Source organism: Sceloporus occidentalis, unplaced genomic scaffold (genome assembly GCF_023333645.1).
Source record: "Sceloporus occidentalis isolate IW3139 unplaced genomic scaffold, rSceOcc1.0.p SCAF_4, whole genome shotgun sequence".
Lineage (NCBI taxonomy): Eukaryota > Metazoa > Chordata > Lepidosauria > Squamata > Phrynosomatidae > Sceloporus > Sceloporus occidentalis.
This window is the reverse complement of record NW_028316984.1, coordinates 117,105,138-117,121,862: the sequence shown is the minus strand read 5'-3', so window position 1 is coordinate 117,121,862 and position 16,725 is coordinate 117,105,138. Positions and strand designations below refer to the sequence as shown.

At 39.8% G+C, this 16,725-nt stretch overlaps 1 protein-coding gene across 3 annotated transcripts in view; it reads left to right on the top strand.

The window, feature by feature from the left end:
* GAS2 (growth arrest specific 2) overlaps window positions 1–16,725 on the top strand; it is a 156,535-nt gene that overhangs the window by 101,509 nt on the left and 38,301 nt on the right. For all 3 annotated transcript variants that reach the window (XM_089521345.1, XM_089521343.1, XM_089521344.1), the window contains 2 exons: window positions 1,346–1,490; window positions 7,098–7,205. In XM_089521345.1, the coding sequence (XP_089377471.1) occupies window positions 1,346–1,490; window positions 7,098–7,205 (253 nt within the window). The remainder of the gene's footprint in view (window positions 1–1,345; window positions 1,491–7,097; window positions 7,206–16,725) is intronic.

Here is a 16,725-nt window from a genome sequence, read left to right as displayed (position 1 = left end):
AAGGGGCCGCTTGGCCCCTTTCTCCTTTGCGTCGCTAGGCACAGCTGTGTGAAGGTTGCGCCCAGCGGCGCAAAACAGGAAGGAGCTCCGAAACGGAGCTCCTTCCTGCTCCGCGCAAAGGACGCACTAAGTGCCCTGGCGCAGAGCGACGACGTCACATCCGCGCCGCCCCGTATAGAGGCGGCGCGGTCGTCACGGCATCCCCCATGTAGATGGGGCACCGCCATTTTGTACGGACTCAGTCCGTACTAGGGTTAGGGGGGTGCGGAAGCACCGCACCTTCCTAACCCTAGTACGGACTGACTCTGTACTAAAAGGCCCATTTGTAACGGGCCTTAATTTCTTATAGTTTAGGTTTATAGTCTGTGAATCCATGTCTTGAATCCTGTTTGTTAGTCCTCCCTACAATAGACTCATTGAATCAAAGGATGAATCAGCACATAGGTAGATCTCATTGATTCAGTGAGTCTGCTCTTAGGGTCTAAAAGAATTCTGGTTTAACTTTCGTCTGTGTCTTCTATTTCTCCCTTTTCCTTCCTTCCTATTGTGTCAGCACCTTTTGATGATGAGATTTGCCATATTTATTCTACTGTGACAATGATTTTAGTTCCTTTATAAATAAAATATGTTGTTTCTGCTATAAAGCCACAGATAGTAATATTGGTATATTTTGCTGCTGCTATATGAGAGCCAAGAAAGTATTCAAAAAATCTGTCTTGCTGCAGTCTGCTCCCAAGGCTACAGTACATGTTACGTAATGGATTTTAAGATAGGGGCCTAATTTGAATTCTGCATAGTTACATTTGATAATTTCTCTCATTTCCACCTTTAAAAAGAAAAAGAAAAAAGATTCTAGCTCTCATTGTCATCAGCAACAATTGATCTTTCTTTCTTTCTTTCTTTCTTTTAAATATCTTGTTACAGGAGAGGCAAACCTTAACATAAAAACTGGCTGAGATCCTAATCAGGACCACACAAGATTATTGTGAAAGTAAAGTTAACAAAACAAACAAACACTTAAATTTATCTTAAACTGTACAGTGGCTACTTGACATACCTATTAGCTCGCTGTACTAATTATAATTTTAGGGTCTAAAGCAGGGATAGGGTATGTTTAACCTCCTAGATATGAGAACTTCAATTCCCACAAGCCCTAGATAGCCTAGCTAAGAGAAGAATATTATGGGAGTTGTAGCTCAACACTTTTGAAAGTTTCCCACCCCCAGTATAAAGCATAAAGTATTGTTAGTGTTCTTGCTGTTTTAAGATAACTCATATCATTAGTCTGTTGGAATATAAATACATGAATATCTGATCTGCATTGGTAATTTTCTGCTTTCAAAAGGTTTGGTGTGGAACCTCCTGGGTTAATCAAACTGGAGAAAGAGATTGAACAAGAAGAAACACTTTCAACCCCTCTTCCATCTCCTTCACCCACTCCATCAAAGTCACCTGGTAAAAAGAGTACAGGAAAGCTCTTGGACGATGCGGTAAGAGCGTCTTGCCATATGTAATTCTGAAGTTGAGTAATAGGAAGTTCAGGGCAGATAAAAGGAAATACTTCTTTGCACCAACTTTTGGAATTCACTATCAGAAGATATACTGATGGCTGCTGACTTGGATAGCTTTAATGGGGAATTGGACAAACTTATGGAAGATGTGGCTAATAACTATAAAGTTTGTATATTACTTCCATTATTATCAGAAGCAACATTTCTTCTGTACACCAGTCACTAAGTCACATAAGCGGGAGAGTGTTATTGCATTCATGTCCCCTTAGGGGACTTCCCATGGTGGTATGATCTGACTAGACACTGTGGGAACAGTGCTGGCTAGAGAGGCCTTTGGTCTGATCCAGCATGGCTAGTCAGAGCACAGGTTAATCTAGCCCAGTAATTATATATTACTATATCATTTTGTTAAATATTTCTGTCAATGTACACAGATTCTTACAGAGTAGAAGAAGACAGATCCTTACCCCAGTGGATTTAGTCATGGGAGAAATGGATGGAGTAAAATGAAAAGCATCCCTGATCTATACTGTAACAGACAAAGACTATGCATTGACTCAATTACATGAAAGTTAGGTTCAGTTACAACACACCATGTGAACTATAGGTTTGTTTCCAAGGCCCCTGAAATGGTATTTGAGAAGTGATAAGACAAAGATTAAGAGCTGTAACCTCAGGAGTGCTTGAGGAGGCCATTCAAGGCAAATGAAGGAATAAGGCAGAAAGGATGGTGTAATTTGAGGAGAGAGGCAGGAGCCCTGAAGAATGGAGGATGTGGAAATTGAGGTGCAAAGCTAAGAGGAAGGGATGCATTTTGATATAAGAGAGAGAGAGAGTAGGATGATTCAAAATTATGGAGGGCTTTGAAGGTAAGGACAATTAGTTGTTGTTACATCTGGGAGCAGCTTGGGAGCCAGTGTACATTTTTAAAATGGGTGTCATTGATCGATCAGGTCAAATAGAGGTTGCCAGGTGAAATAAAGGGTAGGGCTTCTGTCCCTTTAAAGGTTGTATAGACAAGGGGATTTCAACATCTTGTCCCAAAAGCAACTCCTGCTGAAATCCCTTCTTGTATACAACTCTTCTACACAACCATTAAATGGAAGGGAGCCCTGTCTTCTATTTTATCTGGTAAACCTAGATCAAATTCATATTATGAATGGGACTATCAAGAGCTAAAGGTGTCAGACAAAAATCTGTCCAACTCTGTTACCTGAAATGCTTTTCACTGGAAACTGAACTTGAGACTTTCTGCACAGAGGTTTTTTGCTTGTATAGTAAGACTTCTTTGGAGAACGATGGGTTAAACTGAAGAGTAAAAAGTGTGGACTTTAAAAAAAGAATTTGTTACCATGGCAAGCTCTACATCACATGGTGGGGCATGCAACCTCCTTGAAAGTCCCTGTACCACTCCTGAGCTACAATGAACAGATGGAATTTGGAGTATTTAACAGTACTCATGAGATGTAATTTGTTGAAATGTAAATGTGGTCAGGTTTAGTGTTTCCCCACCACCACCCTTCTTAAATCCTTTAGTTTTCAAATTTTGTTCTACAACTGTCAAAAAATTGTAAAGGCAAATTAATTTGTTCTTACAGTAAAACAGGACTGTAACCCCTGCAGATTTAGATAAAAATGGAAGAGAATATAAAGGATGACTTACAGGCCTTCTTTAATTCATCAGCTAAAGAACAGTATTAAAGTCATTCAGAGAGGCCTGTTACCTCTCACCCCTTCCTTGGTATATTGATTTTACTCGTAACAGTAGTCTTCACACGAAGTTAAAGGACCAAACCCTAACTTTAACACTCCCAGAATACACAATTTCTTCAATGTTGCTATGAAAAGCAACAAGAATAACATATTTTTTGCTTTATCTTAAGTAAATATTAAGATTTTATTGCTGTTCTTCTAAAAGAAAATAAGCCTAGTCAAGATGGAAAAATCCCATAGAAATAATAAAGGCAAATCCTAGTCCAGTGTCATACGTTCAGCTCAGGTGGTGCAGCCTTACCCTTAAGCAAGATGAAGTGGCTACCTCAGGCTACAGGATGTCACAGAAATGGCAACAAATGGTAATTTACTGCATTTTACTCCCAGGGAGGGAGAGAGGCCTTTGTGAGGTTTTTTGTTCCATGGGCCAAAAAAAAAAAAAAGTATGGCTTTGGATTGAGGGTCTTGGATGGTGGATAGCCATGTGATGCTCCATCTTGGACAGTAAAATGTCTTGAATGGCCCTGTGCAATGGCACAATAAAGGAGAGAGGCTGTTTCTTCTAATAAACAACCTGTGTGCTTGACCCTCTCTTCAGATGTCGATGCCATACAGAGCTCGCTATACCAGGCTCATGCCATATAATTCATATGACCTGGGGCAGTAGAAGCTGGGATGAGGCATGATTGCCTTTTCATGTGGGTACTGCTGGCTATTTGAACAGGGGATGGACCCCTACCATTTCTTAAGAATGCCCAATTATTTAAGAGCTAAAACCTCTAACCTAAGTTAGAGCCAAAGAGGGGCCAGAGCCAAACCCAGTCAAAGTTAAGTCACAAATGACATCTTGTACCACAGATGAGTAAGCAGTTTTTGGTCAGGTAACAAAAGTTGTTAACCTTTAAATAGTTAATCCCAGAAGCAGATGGGATTACACAAAAGAAATGCTACAAACATCTAGCTGTACTTGTTCTGCTGCCTTCCAAATGGGAGTTTGGGCACTGTAAAATGACAGGGGCTATGTCAAGGAAAGTGAGTTCATCACACTACCTTCATAGCCTTTTCATTAGATTCTTTCCCACTGATTTCTTACAAAGTACTAAAAGTTCTAAAAACCTATGACCAATATCCATTTGGCCTGCCAGCAAATCTTGGAGGAGGCAGAATCCCAGGTAGATTATGTGTGCTTTTAGTATCTATTCCAGAGAGCAGAGTGACTCTGCAGAGGTGAATTTAAATTGACATGGAGGGTTGGGGTGAGAAGGAAAATATCCTGTTGTGGGCACACAGGGGCTGAGTAGCAGGAAAGAAATCACTTCCTTTATGCTTTGTTTAAGGGGTTCTTCTGTCAGCCCAAGGAACTAACTGGCTCCAAACCTTCAACAGTACATCAGAATATGATCTCTTCATTTTTACATGCAGTTTCTCAGACTTTACAGAGGTATAGGTTGCTATTGCTAGAAGCAGAATACTGGTCAAGATCCAGGCAAGACCTTTCTTATATACCTGCAATCATATTCCTATGATCATATGAGAAAAGAGAAAAAGATTTTCCTAAGAAGATGTAAAAGTCAATCTTTCATCAATAAGTATTCTGTCAACATATTTACCCTGTTGTCAGCCTTTCTTTACAGGCTGTTGGTTCATGAACTAGATCTCAAAGGTCTCTGGAGCATTAGCTGAAGTGGGTGAAATCTTTAGAAAATGCTTCTTGCATTTTGCTTTGTTTGACTTTAACACATTAGGTCAACCTTCCTCCTAGAAAACTACATTGTGTCAAAATTGTTGTATTAATGTGCTTGTCAGTGTTGGATTTTTTTAATGCAGCAGTAGAGTTAGAATGTCAAATTAGAGTTCACTCAACCGGATCTGCTTGTCAGGCAGTGATGTCTATCTTCTTTTCAATTTGCTGACAAGTTTCAGATAGACTAAATATATAACAGCTCAGTAGTATCTCACATAGTTATGATGCTTAAAATGATGAACTTTTGTCTTACTATGTATTGAATGGAATTACGTGGTTTGGAGATGGGGGCCCCCAAACTCAGGAAGAACTGAGAAGGAAGTGTCCATGTAAGCAATAAAGGAACTAGCAAGTGGCAGTTTTTGCTCTGCCACACATGTTTACTGAAATTATTTGGTTCATGATTCAGGACCTTGTCAGGAGATTCAAATCTAGGATTCTCTCAAAGAATACTCATTAAAGTCAGAGGCATCACTAGGGAGTGTGGGTGGTGTCTCACCTCCCTTTTGTGCTCACCCAGCAGCCACGCCGGACTTTACATGAACCCTTTGGAGGGTGCAGTGCTGTCCCACTCAGCAGTGTTCTGATGAGTGGCCAGGAGGGAGCAAGAGCAAAGCAGCACTGGGTGACACCAACCTCAGTGATGCCCCTGATTACAGTTCCCCACAATTTCATACAATTAGATTCAATTCACTTATGAAGCTGATCACATGATTTTTTCATATCCTATAGTCCATACATCTAACTTCCTATGAAAACTGACCAATGTGTTTATACACCTACCACTTCCATGAATACCTCGGATAGTAATGTTTTATATGTAAAGAAAGCTATTCAGTTTAAACACAGCACATTCAGGACTTTTGTGGAGAAGTTCAGGGCCATAGTTAGAAGAGCAGTTGGTAGGTTGGCCTACTTTACAAAGGTATAGGTGGCTACTGCTAGAAGCAGAATACTGGTCAAGGTCCAGGCAGGATCTTTCTTATATTCCTGCAATCATAGTCCTACAATCATAAGTGAAGTCATGCACATTAACATCAAAATTAGCTGTCCCCTTGCATGATAAGACCAAGAATGTAATACTTCCATGAATCAAGTTAAGCCCCAAGCTTAACTGCACTAACTGTGTGTTAGTTTATCCCACATTACAAGCTACACATGGAAAGCATTTCTTAACAAATGAAGAGCAAGTGTAAAATGCCTAGAGCTCATGGATTTTTATTCATGAAAAGCAGATCATAGAAGCATACACCCACTAGAGAGATGCCTTTGGAGGAAGTGTTTCACAATTTTAGATGTATTTTCTGTATCCATGGATTTTTTTTATCCACAGATTCAACCATCCATGGTTTGAAAATATTCAAAAATAATATAAATTCCAAAAGCAAACCTTTTTTGCCCTTTTATAATTATGTAAATTATTTTACAGAATTTCACTATACCATTGTAGTTAATGGGACTGAAAATCCAGGGATTTTGATATCTATGGGAGGTTTCAGAACCAAACCCCAGTAGATACAAGGGACCCACTGTAATAAAAGCCCAGTCTTAGAGATTCATAGATTATGGATTGGAAGGATCCCCAGAGAGGTTACTGGAAGTGAAGAATGAGACTTAGAATCCCTGACTGCTAAATGCTAAATTCCCTCAGGCTGTAGGTGAAACAGTAAAAAGATAAAGTGTTTAGGAGATCGAGGAGGACTGTTACTTAGATTACAGTAATGCTTAACTCCTTTGTCTCATAATTCATCCTCCACAGTTTTTAGAAGGTCATGGGGGTGCATATTTACTTAAAATGGAAGAGACTGAGATGGTATGCTTTCTTCAGGGCCCTTACCTTCTTTCTCTCCATAATTTGAACATTGCAGAGTAGGAATGAAGTTTTAGGTGTCAAAACAACAAATGGGAAAGATGTTTCATAAGGTTTAGAAAATGGGCAGAATCTCTGTGAAAGAGAAAAAGGGAACGTATGTATACACAAAGAGGATTAATTTGAAAAAGTTGGGAAAACTCCTAAATAACAGCATGAAAAGTTGTAATCTGCCATAGAGGTAGATTGGTCCACTAAACACTTTAAAATGTTGGCTTGTTTGCCTTTTCTCCCCCCCCCCTTTTCTTTTTCTTTTTAGGTGAAGCATATTTCTGAGGATCCTCCTTGCAAATGTCCTAGCAAATTTTGCGTAGAGCGCCTTTCACAAGGAAGATACAGAGTTGGAGAGAAGATCCTTTTCATCAGGGTAAGAAAGTTTTGCTGTTGATTTTATTGAGCACTTCAATCTGGTAAGCAGTTTAGTAAAAAGGCTATGATTAATTAGTATTATCTTACCATATGTTAATCTGACTGCTGCTGTGGTTATTTTTGTTTTCTCAGACAATTGCTTTCTTGCATAGCATCATGCCTTCATTACTGCTGTGTTGCAATAGATCCATTTCTCTCTCTCTCTCCAGTTACCCCTTTGACTGTGAGCATATCACATTTTATCACATTCTGCCTGCAGAATAGTCTTTTCACTTACCAAGTGCTTATGGGTTGAAAATAATAATAGATTACACTTGTGTTCAGAAACTTCAATTAGTTCAAAACTGTGACCACATTGGCTACTAGTACATCTAGGAGTGAGCATATCACACCAATATTACAATCACACAATTGGCTGCCAATTAGTTTCTGGGCAAGACACAAAATTTTGGTTATTACCTTTTGAGCTTTACATGATTTGGGTCCAGGGTACATACAGGATTACCTCCCCCCTGTATAACCTGCTCCAAACACTCAGGGGGACATTTACTCCAGTCAGCCAAGATTAGGTGGCAGCTGTCACCCAGAGGACTTTTTCTTCAGCTACCCCTAGACTGTGGAGTGTCCTATTGGAAAAGATTCAACAGTTGAATTTAAAACAGAATTAAAGACCAGTTTCTTCTGACAGGCCTATCCAGATGATTTTTAATATAAATTTTAAACTATGGACTAGTTGCTTTAATATATATTGATCTTATATGTTTTTTTATAGTTTTAAAAAAACAGATGCTATGTGTTTTCAACTGATACTATGTTGTATTTTAATCTGTTGCTGTTCCCCTCCTTGATCCATAGAGAGAGGTGGGTAAGAAATACATTATGATTATTATTTCTGCTCATGGCAGCACAACCACTAGCAGGAGAACAAGTACAAAGACCATAAGCAATACTGAGCTGTAAGGTGTTACACAATGCATTGAAGAATAAGATGTGCAATGCCCTGCAAAAACATAATCGTTATTATTATATGACCATTGGACAAGGATGAAAGTAAAGTTTTCACAAATGATAGAGATCTTGCATTAACAGACTGAGATCCATTGAAACTCATTGCACAGAATGTGGTTGTGTGATTGCGACAGTCATCACTTGGATAGCGTTTGTGATATGATGGCTGTAATATGATGGCTAAATCTGCATTGCAGAAGGATTAATTCAGTTTGACACTGCTTTAACTGCCATACCTCAATGTTATGGAATTCTGGGATTTGTAGTTTTGTGAGATATTTAGCCCTTTCTGTCAGAGAACTATGATGGTGCCACTGTAAGGGAAAGTTCCCAAAGTCCATTTGAAAAGGAGCCCAGAAATGAGGACAGAAGATCAAAGAAGTCCTTAAACAAATCACAGGTTTATTTCAGCTGAGGCGACAATTGCCAAAAATAGGCTTTCAAGGAATTGCTGCACCTAACAGCCATTGCTAAAACTTTTTATAGTAAAACACATTTCTTTGTTTATACAGCATTAGCTTAATTGGCTATTTAGTACACACATGATTAGACAACAGGTAGTTTATTGGCTATTGTCTAAACAACAAATAATTGGTTGCATACACTGTCCACGCAGTGTTCACGCACTTTCTTATTGGCCCTACATTTACTTGGTGTCCGGAATGCAAAGAGATACCAACTAGGATGATCCTGTTCCCTTCAAGGCCACAGCAAAGCGAGAGCATTGTGTTCTCAAAGCTCTGGCAAAAGGGAGGGGGGCATGCGGTTAGGGTTGCCATAAGTCAGGACCTCCAAACCAGGACAAATGTAGGACAAGTGTAGGACAACATTTTCAAATGTAGGACATTTCTAAAAAATGGAGGACACGCAAAAAATGGTGATTTTTTAAAAATGTTAATCTAAATGCATGTTTCTTAGGCATGATCAAAATGGAAGACATTTTGGCATTATTCCTAGACAGATGGCAGAAATGTACTTCCCTTTCTGGTCACCCCCCTCCCCCCATTCCAAACAGCACATTTGGGCATTGAACATGGCTTTACTTAACATGGCAATCTCTTGCATATTTCAGAGTCTTATTCCATAACCAAACCCCTTGTTAGGTTTAACGCTTAGCATGGTTTAACATGGCTATGCATATTGAAAATGTTAAGGTGGTTTCACAAAAAGTGGATTTGTGGTTTCAGGTTTCTTGCCCCAAGTGTACTTCTCAGAAGTGTGTACTTGGTCAAGGGACTGTGGTTTTTCTTCACTGCGCATGAGATTGTAAAAATCACAGCAACTTACATTGGCCAAGCCTCAGAGGCCTTCTGATATCAATATCACCATTAAAGAACCAAAAACACACAGAAAAGGCACTTTGGAAGGTGACACTCTCTCGGCTTCTGAAACAGTAGTTGCCTGCCTCTCAAGCTCACTCATCATCATCACTATCACCACACTATCATTGTCAAAGCAAGGGAGACTTGTTAGCATTAAAAGCACACTTTGGAAGGTGACACTTTCTCAGCTTCAGAAACAGTAGTTGCCTGCCTCTCAAGCTCACTCATCATCATCACTATCACCACACTATCATTGTCAAAGCAAGGGAGACTTGTTAGCATTAAAAGCACACTTTGGAAGGTGACACTTTCTCAGCTTCAGAAACAGTAGTTGCCTGCCTCTCAAGCTCACTCATCATCATCACCATCACCACACTATCATTGTCAAAGCAAGGGAGACTTGTTAGCATTAAAAGCACGCAAAATAAAATTAAAAAAACTTGAGGCCTCTGGCCACTTACCACTGCCACCACCTCCTCCTCCTCCTCCTGCTCCCCCCTCCTCCTCCTCCTCCTCCTCAAGGCTATGGAATCCTGGGAACTGTAGCTCTGTGGACCATTCAGCCTCCTTTTGTCAAGAGAGCTCTGGTGCCACAAGAAACTCCAATTCCCAGAATCCCATAGCACTGAGCCATGGATGTTTAAGGGGGGTCAAACTATTTCTGCAGCCTTTTGCTACCCCAAAGCCCTTCCTATTTACAAGCAAGGCAAAATCTCTTCCTTCACCAAGCCATTGAAAACCAGCCCAAGTGGAGGGCTGATTGCTTCTTTCCCATTGGTCAGCTTCGGGAGAAATTTGCATATTACAAGTAAAGGTGTTTAGGGCCTCAAAAATGATCCTGTGATAAAGAATTACAAGAATACTGATGCGGTATACATTTAAAAGATGGGGCAATTAGACTCCCAGTGAAACATGAACGATTTATGGCCTTTTTTCCCCCCTCACTGTAACCTGGAAAGTAATGCCTCCTGCAGGGCATATATACCAACGTGGGCGAGCAAAAGCTCTGAGTTGCAGGTGTCCTGAAGACCTGCTCTCTAGGCTACACCAGGCAGGGAGGTGGGGAGGGTGGCGCACAGCCGCCTCCAGGGCCTCACTGGGGGGGGGGGAATCCCAGGGGCGGGGCCAAACTGGGGCGGGACCATGCGGACCCACCCCAAACCAGGAAAGTCCCGCCCCCAGGCGGGATATGGCAAGCCTACATGCGGTGGACACAGGAAAAAAGAGTGGGGGCCATGCAGCCCAACCTTGCAGTTTACTAGCTAGTTCATTCAATGAGTCTACGTAAATCACTGCTCTTTGCAAAAGCTATGTACAGAAGCAGAAAGCATAAGTTCAGCCATGTTTATATCCCTCTCACCACCACAAACTACAAATCCCAGGATTCCATAGCATTCAGTTATAGCAGTTAAAGAGGTGTCAAACTGCATTAATCCTTTGAGAACCTTTTTAAAAGTTTTATATATTTACCATGTTTAAAACTGACAGAATATTTCCTGCTGTATTATATCCAGCTATGCATGGAATTAAGTGGCCTACTTCAGGTTCAAGTATCTGTGCATACTATTGCACTCCTTTTAAAACGGTGCCCACCAGATTGTGAACATTTTCTTTATTTAGGTGGCTAATTAGTTATTAGTACTTTGGAAGTTGTAGGTTCAGTTTCTCCAGAATTGAAATGGCATTTTGTTTCCAAAGTAAGTCCCTCAAAAATTAAAATGGATTTTGTAATAGGGAGCAAGTTCTTACTGACCTTCTGTATAAGTCATTTCTTTGATCACTGGCAAAGAAAGAAGAGAAAGGAAGGAAGGGCAGGTTTTTAAATTGCTAGAAAATCATACCTTTTGTTTTGAAGATGCAGTCCTTAAGTCTAAATGTATCAGAGTCAGTTATATGAACTCAGTGGTAACAAACAAAAGAAACTTCTTGGACAGAAATGTCCTTGAGGTTTTTCAGCCCACTTACACACTCATGAAAATTCACATCTGAAGATTGGAGGAACAGGTAGAATCAAATAGGGGAGACATTGAGGAACAGAAGAAATGCTCTGGTCAATAGTCTCACTTCCCCGTTCATCCCATTGCATCACCCCTGTCTTGTTCAGGAGGGTTTCAGTGTTTGAAGAGTAGCTTGGGAGGGAGTTTCAAAGGAAGAAATTTCTCTTCTAAACATTTCCATCCATTTGTTTGTCTCAGGAGCTGCTGTCACACTGCAGAAATAATGCAGTTTGACACTGCTTTAACAGCCATGACTGGATCCTATGGAATTGTGGGATTTATAGTTTGTTGTGGCACCAGAACTCCCTGACAGAGAAATCTAAAGATTGCCCAAAACTACAAATCTTACAATTCCATAGCATTGAGCCATGGCAGTTGAAGTGGTGTCTAACTGCATTAATTTTGCAATGTAGATGCAGCCAATATTTAATTCAAATGCATGCATCACTAGCTTTCCTCCACTGAATTGGATAGTAACCCATATATGGGCCACTCCCCTTTTGTTAATGTAGAGGTACTATAGATAGAGCAAATCCAGATTTATGGTGAACTGAGCACTACCATACTTTTTGTTATCAAAAAGATTGGTCAATATTTGCAAGGACCCTTTTCCTATACTCAGATATTAATTGCTAAAATTTTAGAGTCTGAAGGATTTGAGACAGCCATGAAATACATCTCAATGTGGAGCTTGTTTAGCATTCTTCTCTACTCCTGTAAAACTGAGGGAGTTATCGAACTTTAGCATGGATAGTGCAGTTGCTAAGGGAACAGAGCCAGGCCATTTCTTTGGAGACTTAATATATCTTAAACAGGAGTTTGTCTGCTTTTCTGTTTCTAGAGAAAGGTTTGTAATGAGCCCTTGAAAATTTACAGCATTGAAATCCCATATTTTTTTAAAAAAAATTACTACACAAATACCTGGACAGTAAAAAGATTCCATTATGTACATATGATCTGAAAGATAAATGCAGTCTATTCATTGTTATTGTGGATTTCCCCTTAATTATACAGCTTTAATTGTGATCATATAGAGCCAGTGTGGTGTAATGGTTTGAGTACTGACTGTGACCAATTCAGTCCCCATTCGGCCATGGAAACCAACTGGGTGAACTTAGTCTAATCACTCTCTCTCAGCCTCAGAGGCACTGGCAAAAACCCCTCTGAACAAAATTTTCTGAGAAAACCCTGTGATAGGCTTGCTTCAAGGTTGCCATTAGTTGGAACAACTTAAAGGCACACAGCAACAACAAAATTGTGAATATAGCCCTTTACAGAGTTTGAGACAAGAGAAAGGCCCCGAATTCTGAAATTTACGGCGTAATTTGTTTTCAAAAGAGGATACAATGGGAAAAGGAGTCATAAGTGGAGAAATGAGGCAGTTATATCAAAAATTGAAGGTGCAGATGCAAATACTTAGGTTTCATTTCAGAGTATGCTGGAAATTTTGGTGATGAAAAAATAGAAAGCAGAGATGGGACTAATCACTTCAAAGATCCTTTTGTAGTTTGGACTTCTGAGTGTCTTTATCAGTGTGTTGATAAATGTTCTGTTTGTATGATTGGTTAAAAAAAATTATGGGCAACTTTTCACAATAGAGTGGGGCCACTGTGTGTACCACTCAACTAGATAATTGATTTGCCTCACCTAAGCATGTAAAAACACCCAGCTGTTAAGTTTGTGATGGGACATAATGCTTATTTATTTTTTATTAGATCTGTGTTTTTAGTTTGTGCTGATGTATGCCCTCCATGTCCCTTGACATTGCCATCTGATTCTACCAATCTGCCCACTCAAGATTTGCCATGCTTCAGAGAAGACTTTAAAAAACTGCCATAATATGTTTAAATCTCTCTGGATGGAAACTCCCATCCATCCAGGTCCTAGGAACAGAGTGGGTGATACATAAAATTGAGTTCTAGAATATCTGGATTCCATTTTGGTCATGACAAAGATTACATGTCTGTCTGTAACCTATGCCCCTCCCTCAAGGGTTCCATTCTGGTAGGAGATCTGATTGAACATTGGCATCCTTGAATCTTATGCTAGTGCAGCTGATGTAAAAGTATTGGTATTGCAGAAGGAGGTTCTGGGTGTCTCAGTGTGCAATGCCTGAAAAATTATATAGTATGTGCTATTGTAAATAGGAATAACAACAATGTTGCTCATTCAAAGGTTTCTGGCCACAGGTCCTTGAAATATTTATTTGTTTGTTTGTTTGTTTGTTTGTTTAATTGTTATGCCACCTTTCTCCCAGAAGGGACCCAAGGCAGCTCACAAACAAAAACACATTAAAAGCTTGTTACAATTAAACAATTAAAACTTCACATGAAAAACAATATAAAATCACAAACATTAAAACCACAAGAAAAACACGATACCCACCTCATATAACAAACACCCCATATAAAAAGCCATCCCGATCCTATAAACATATCCCTAGGAATAATCCCATTGAACACAATACGGCTAACTTTTGCGCAGACAAAATAGGACTGCATATACATATATAGAACAAATAGTTCAGGGTACTTAATTCATATTTATTTATTTATTTATTTGATTTCTATAGCCTTTACCTGCATGTCTGCTGAAGACCATGACCAGCTATGGCAAAATAAGCTAGCTGCAACCTAAAACTGACCCTTTTTTACAGTGCTCTTGATATATTGGACTTTGACAGTTTTCTGTAGCTGATCTAGAACCAGTACAAATCTGCCACAGCTATTGTGAATAACAAAGTGATGTGTCTGGGGAGTATTGTCTACACTGGCCCCTTGTGAGCAGTGAGTTGGACTGGAGCATGTGTCAGCTTGACACATACTGACAAAGCTTTAAAAGATGTGCTTAAAAGTTTCTGAAGAAGTTTGAGGAGGCCAATCCTCAGATGGTCTCTTTTTGTCCTACTGTGAAATACAACTTTACAGCAATACACAGCTGTCTTACAATATCAGGTTTTGAAAATGAACTTGCCTTTTCAGGAAAGGCGCACCTGGCATCTGGTTTTAATTCAAGATCAGCCACAAATCACAGTCCAGTCACTTAAACTCTTTGCTGAGATTTCCCCTTTTGATGCCAAACATATTAGTGTATAATGAAATTCAATTCAAAGCAGTTTTATATTCCCAGGTGGAAGCTGCAGTAAAAATGCAAAATAATTCTTAGGGATTATTACTGTTGGATTACTCCCTGTATTATTTCATTGTGAGCAGACTATGGATGAGAATACAGATCATAATGAAAGTAATGCAATACAGGCAGACATTTGCATGTTCAATACAGTCTGAACCAGTGTACCATACCATGAGACTATAGTCAATCTGGTTGAGGTTTATTTCTGTTCTGGCATGCTATTTTAGTGATACCCAGTCATATATGAACAGTGTTGCACTGTTATATTTATTTATTTATTTCAAAGATTTATTTCCCACCTTTGCACCAATGGGATGCAAAGGAAGATAAAATAACACTGAAACAAGAGAGGCATTTTGCGAGTTGGTGAAAATACTTGCATGCTTTGGCCCTGCACTGCTGCAGAATATGAAATTTACCTGGGCAGATGAGAATCAGCTAAAGAGTAATTACTGTACATACTCATGTATAAGTTTAGAAATTTTAGTCAAAAGGTGACCCCAAAAACCTGGATTGACTTATCTATGGGTCAGTGGAAGTACTGTACTTTAATTCTCACACACACACACACACACACACACACACACACACACACACATATATATATGAGAACCATCCCCTTTTTTGAGTAGAGTGTGAAAGGTGAGAGCTTAGTCCATGCCAGGACTGCGTCGTGAAGATGGCAAAATGTTAACAGGGGACAGAGAAAAGGCAGAATTACTCAATACCTTCTTTGCCTCAGTCTTCTCAGAAAAGGAAAAGGATGCTCAACCTGAGGATAATGGAGCAGAGGACAGATTAGGGGAATTTCAGCACAGAATAAGTAAAGAGATAGTAGAGGAATATCTTGTTAATCTAAATGAATTTAAGTCTCCAGCACCAGATGAACTTCATCCAAGGGTATTAAAAGAACTGGCAAATGTAATATCGGAGCCATTGGCAATAATCTTTGAAAACTCCTGGAAAACAGGAGAAATCCCAGCAGACTGGAGGAGGGCAAATGTTGTCCCCATCCTCAAAAAGGGGAAAAAAGAGGATCCCAACAATTATCGTCCAGTTAGTCTGACATCGATACCAGGAAAGATTCTAGAGCAGATAATTAAACAAAGAGTCTGAACATCTAGAAGGCAATAACGTAATCCCAAAAACTCAACATAGGTTTCAGAGAAACAAGTCATGCCAGACAAATCTAATCTCTTTCTTTGATAAAATTACCAGCTTGGTAGATGAAGGGAATACTGTGGATATAGTATATCTTGATTTCAGTAAGGCCTTTGACAAGGTTTCCCATGACATTCTTGCAAACAAGCTTGTAAAATGTGGACTAGACAAGGTAACTGATACATGGATTTGTAACTGGTTGACCGGCTGAACGCAAAGGGTGCTCAACAATGGCTCCTTTTCATCCTGGAGAGAAGTGACCAGTGGGGTCCCACAGGCTCTGTCCTGGGCCCAGTGTTATTCAACATCTTTATCAATGACCTGGATGACAGAATTGGGAGCATACTTATCAAATTTGCAGATGACACCAAATTAGGAGGAATAGCGAATACCCCAGAGGACAGGATCAACATTCAAAATGACCTGAATAGACTAGAAAGCTGGGCCAAAGCTAACAAAATGAAATTCAACACGGAGAAATGTAAGGTATTGAATTTAGGGCAGAAAAATAAAATGCACAAATATAGGATGAGGGACACCTGGCTGAATGAAACTACATGTGAAAGGGATCTAGGAGTCCAAGTAGACCACAAGTTGAACATGAGTGAACAGTGTGATGTGGCAGCTAAAAAGGCCAATGCAATTTTAGGCTGCATCAATAAAAGTATAGTGTCTAGATCAAGAGAAGTAATAGTGCCACTGTATTCTGCTTTGGTCAGGCCCCACCTGGAATATTGTGTCCAGTTCTGGGTGCCACAATTCAGAAAGGACATTGAGAAACTGGAGCGTGTCCAAAGGAGGGCGACTAAAATGGTGAAGGGTCTGGAAACCATGCCCTATGAGGAACGACTCAGGGAGCTGGAGATGTTTAGCCTGAAGAAAAGAAGGTTAAGAGGTG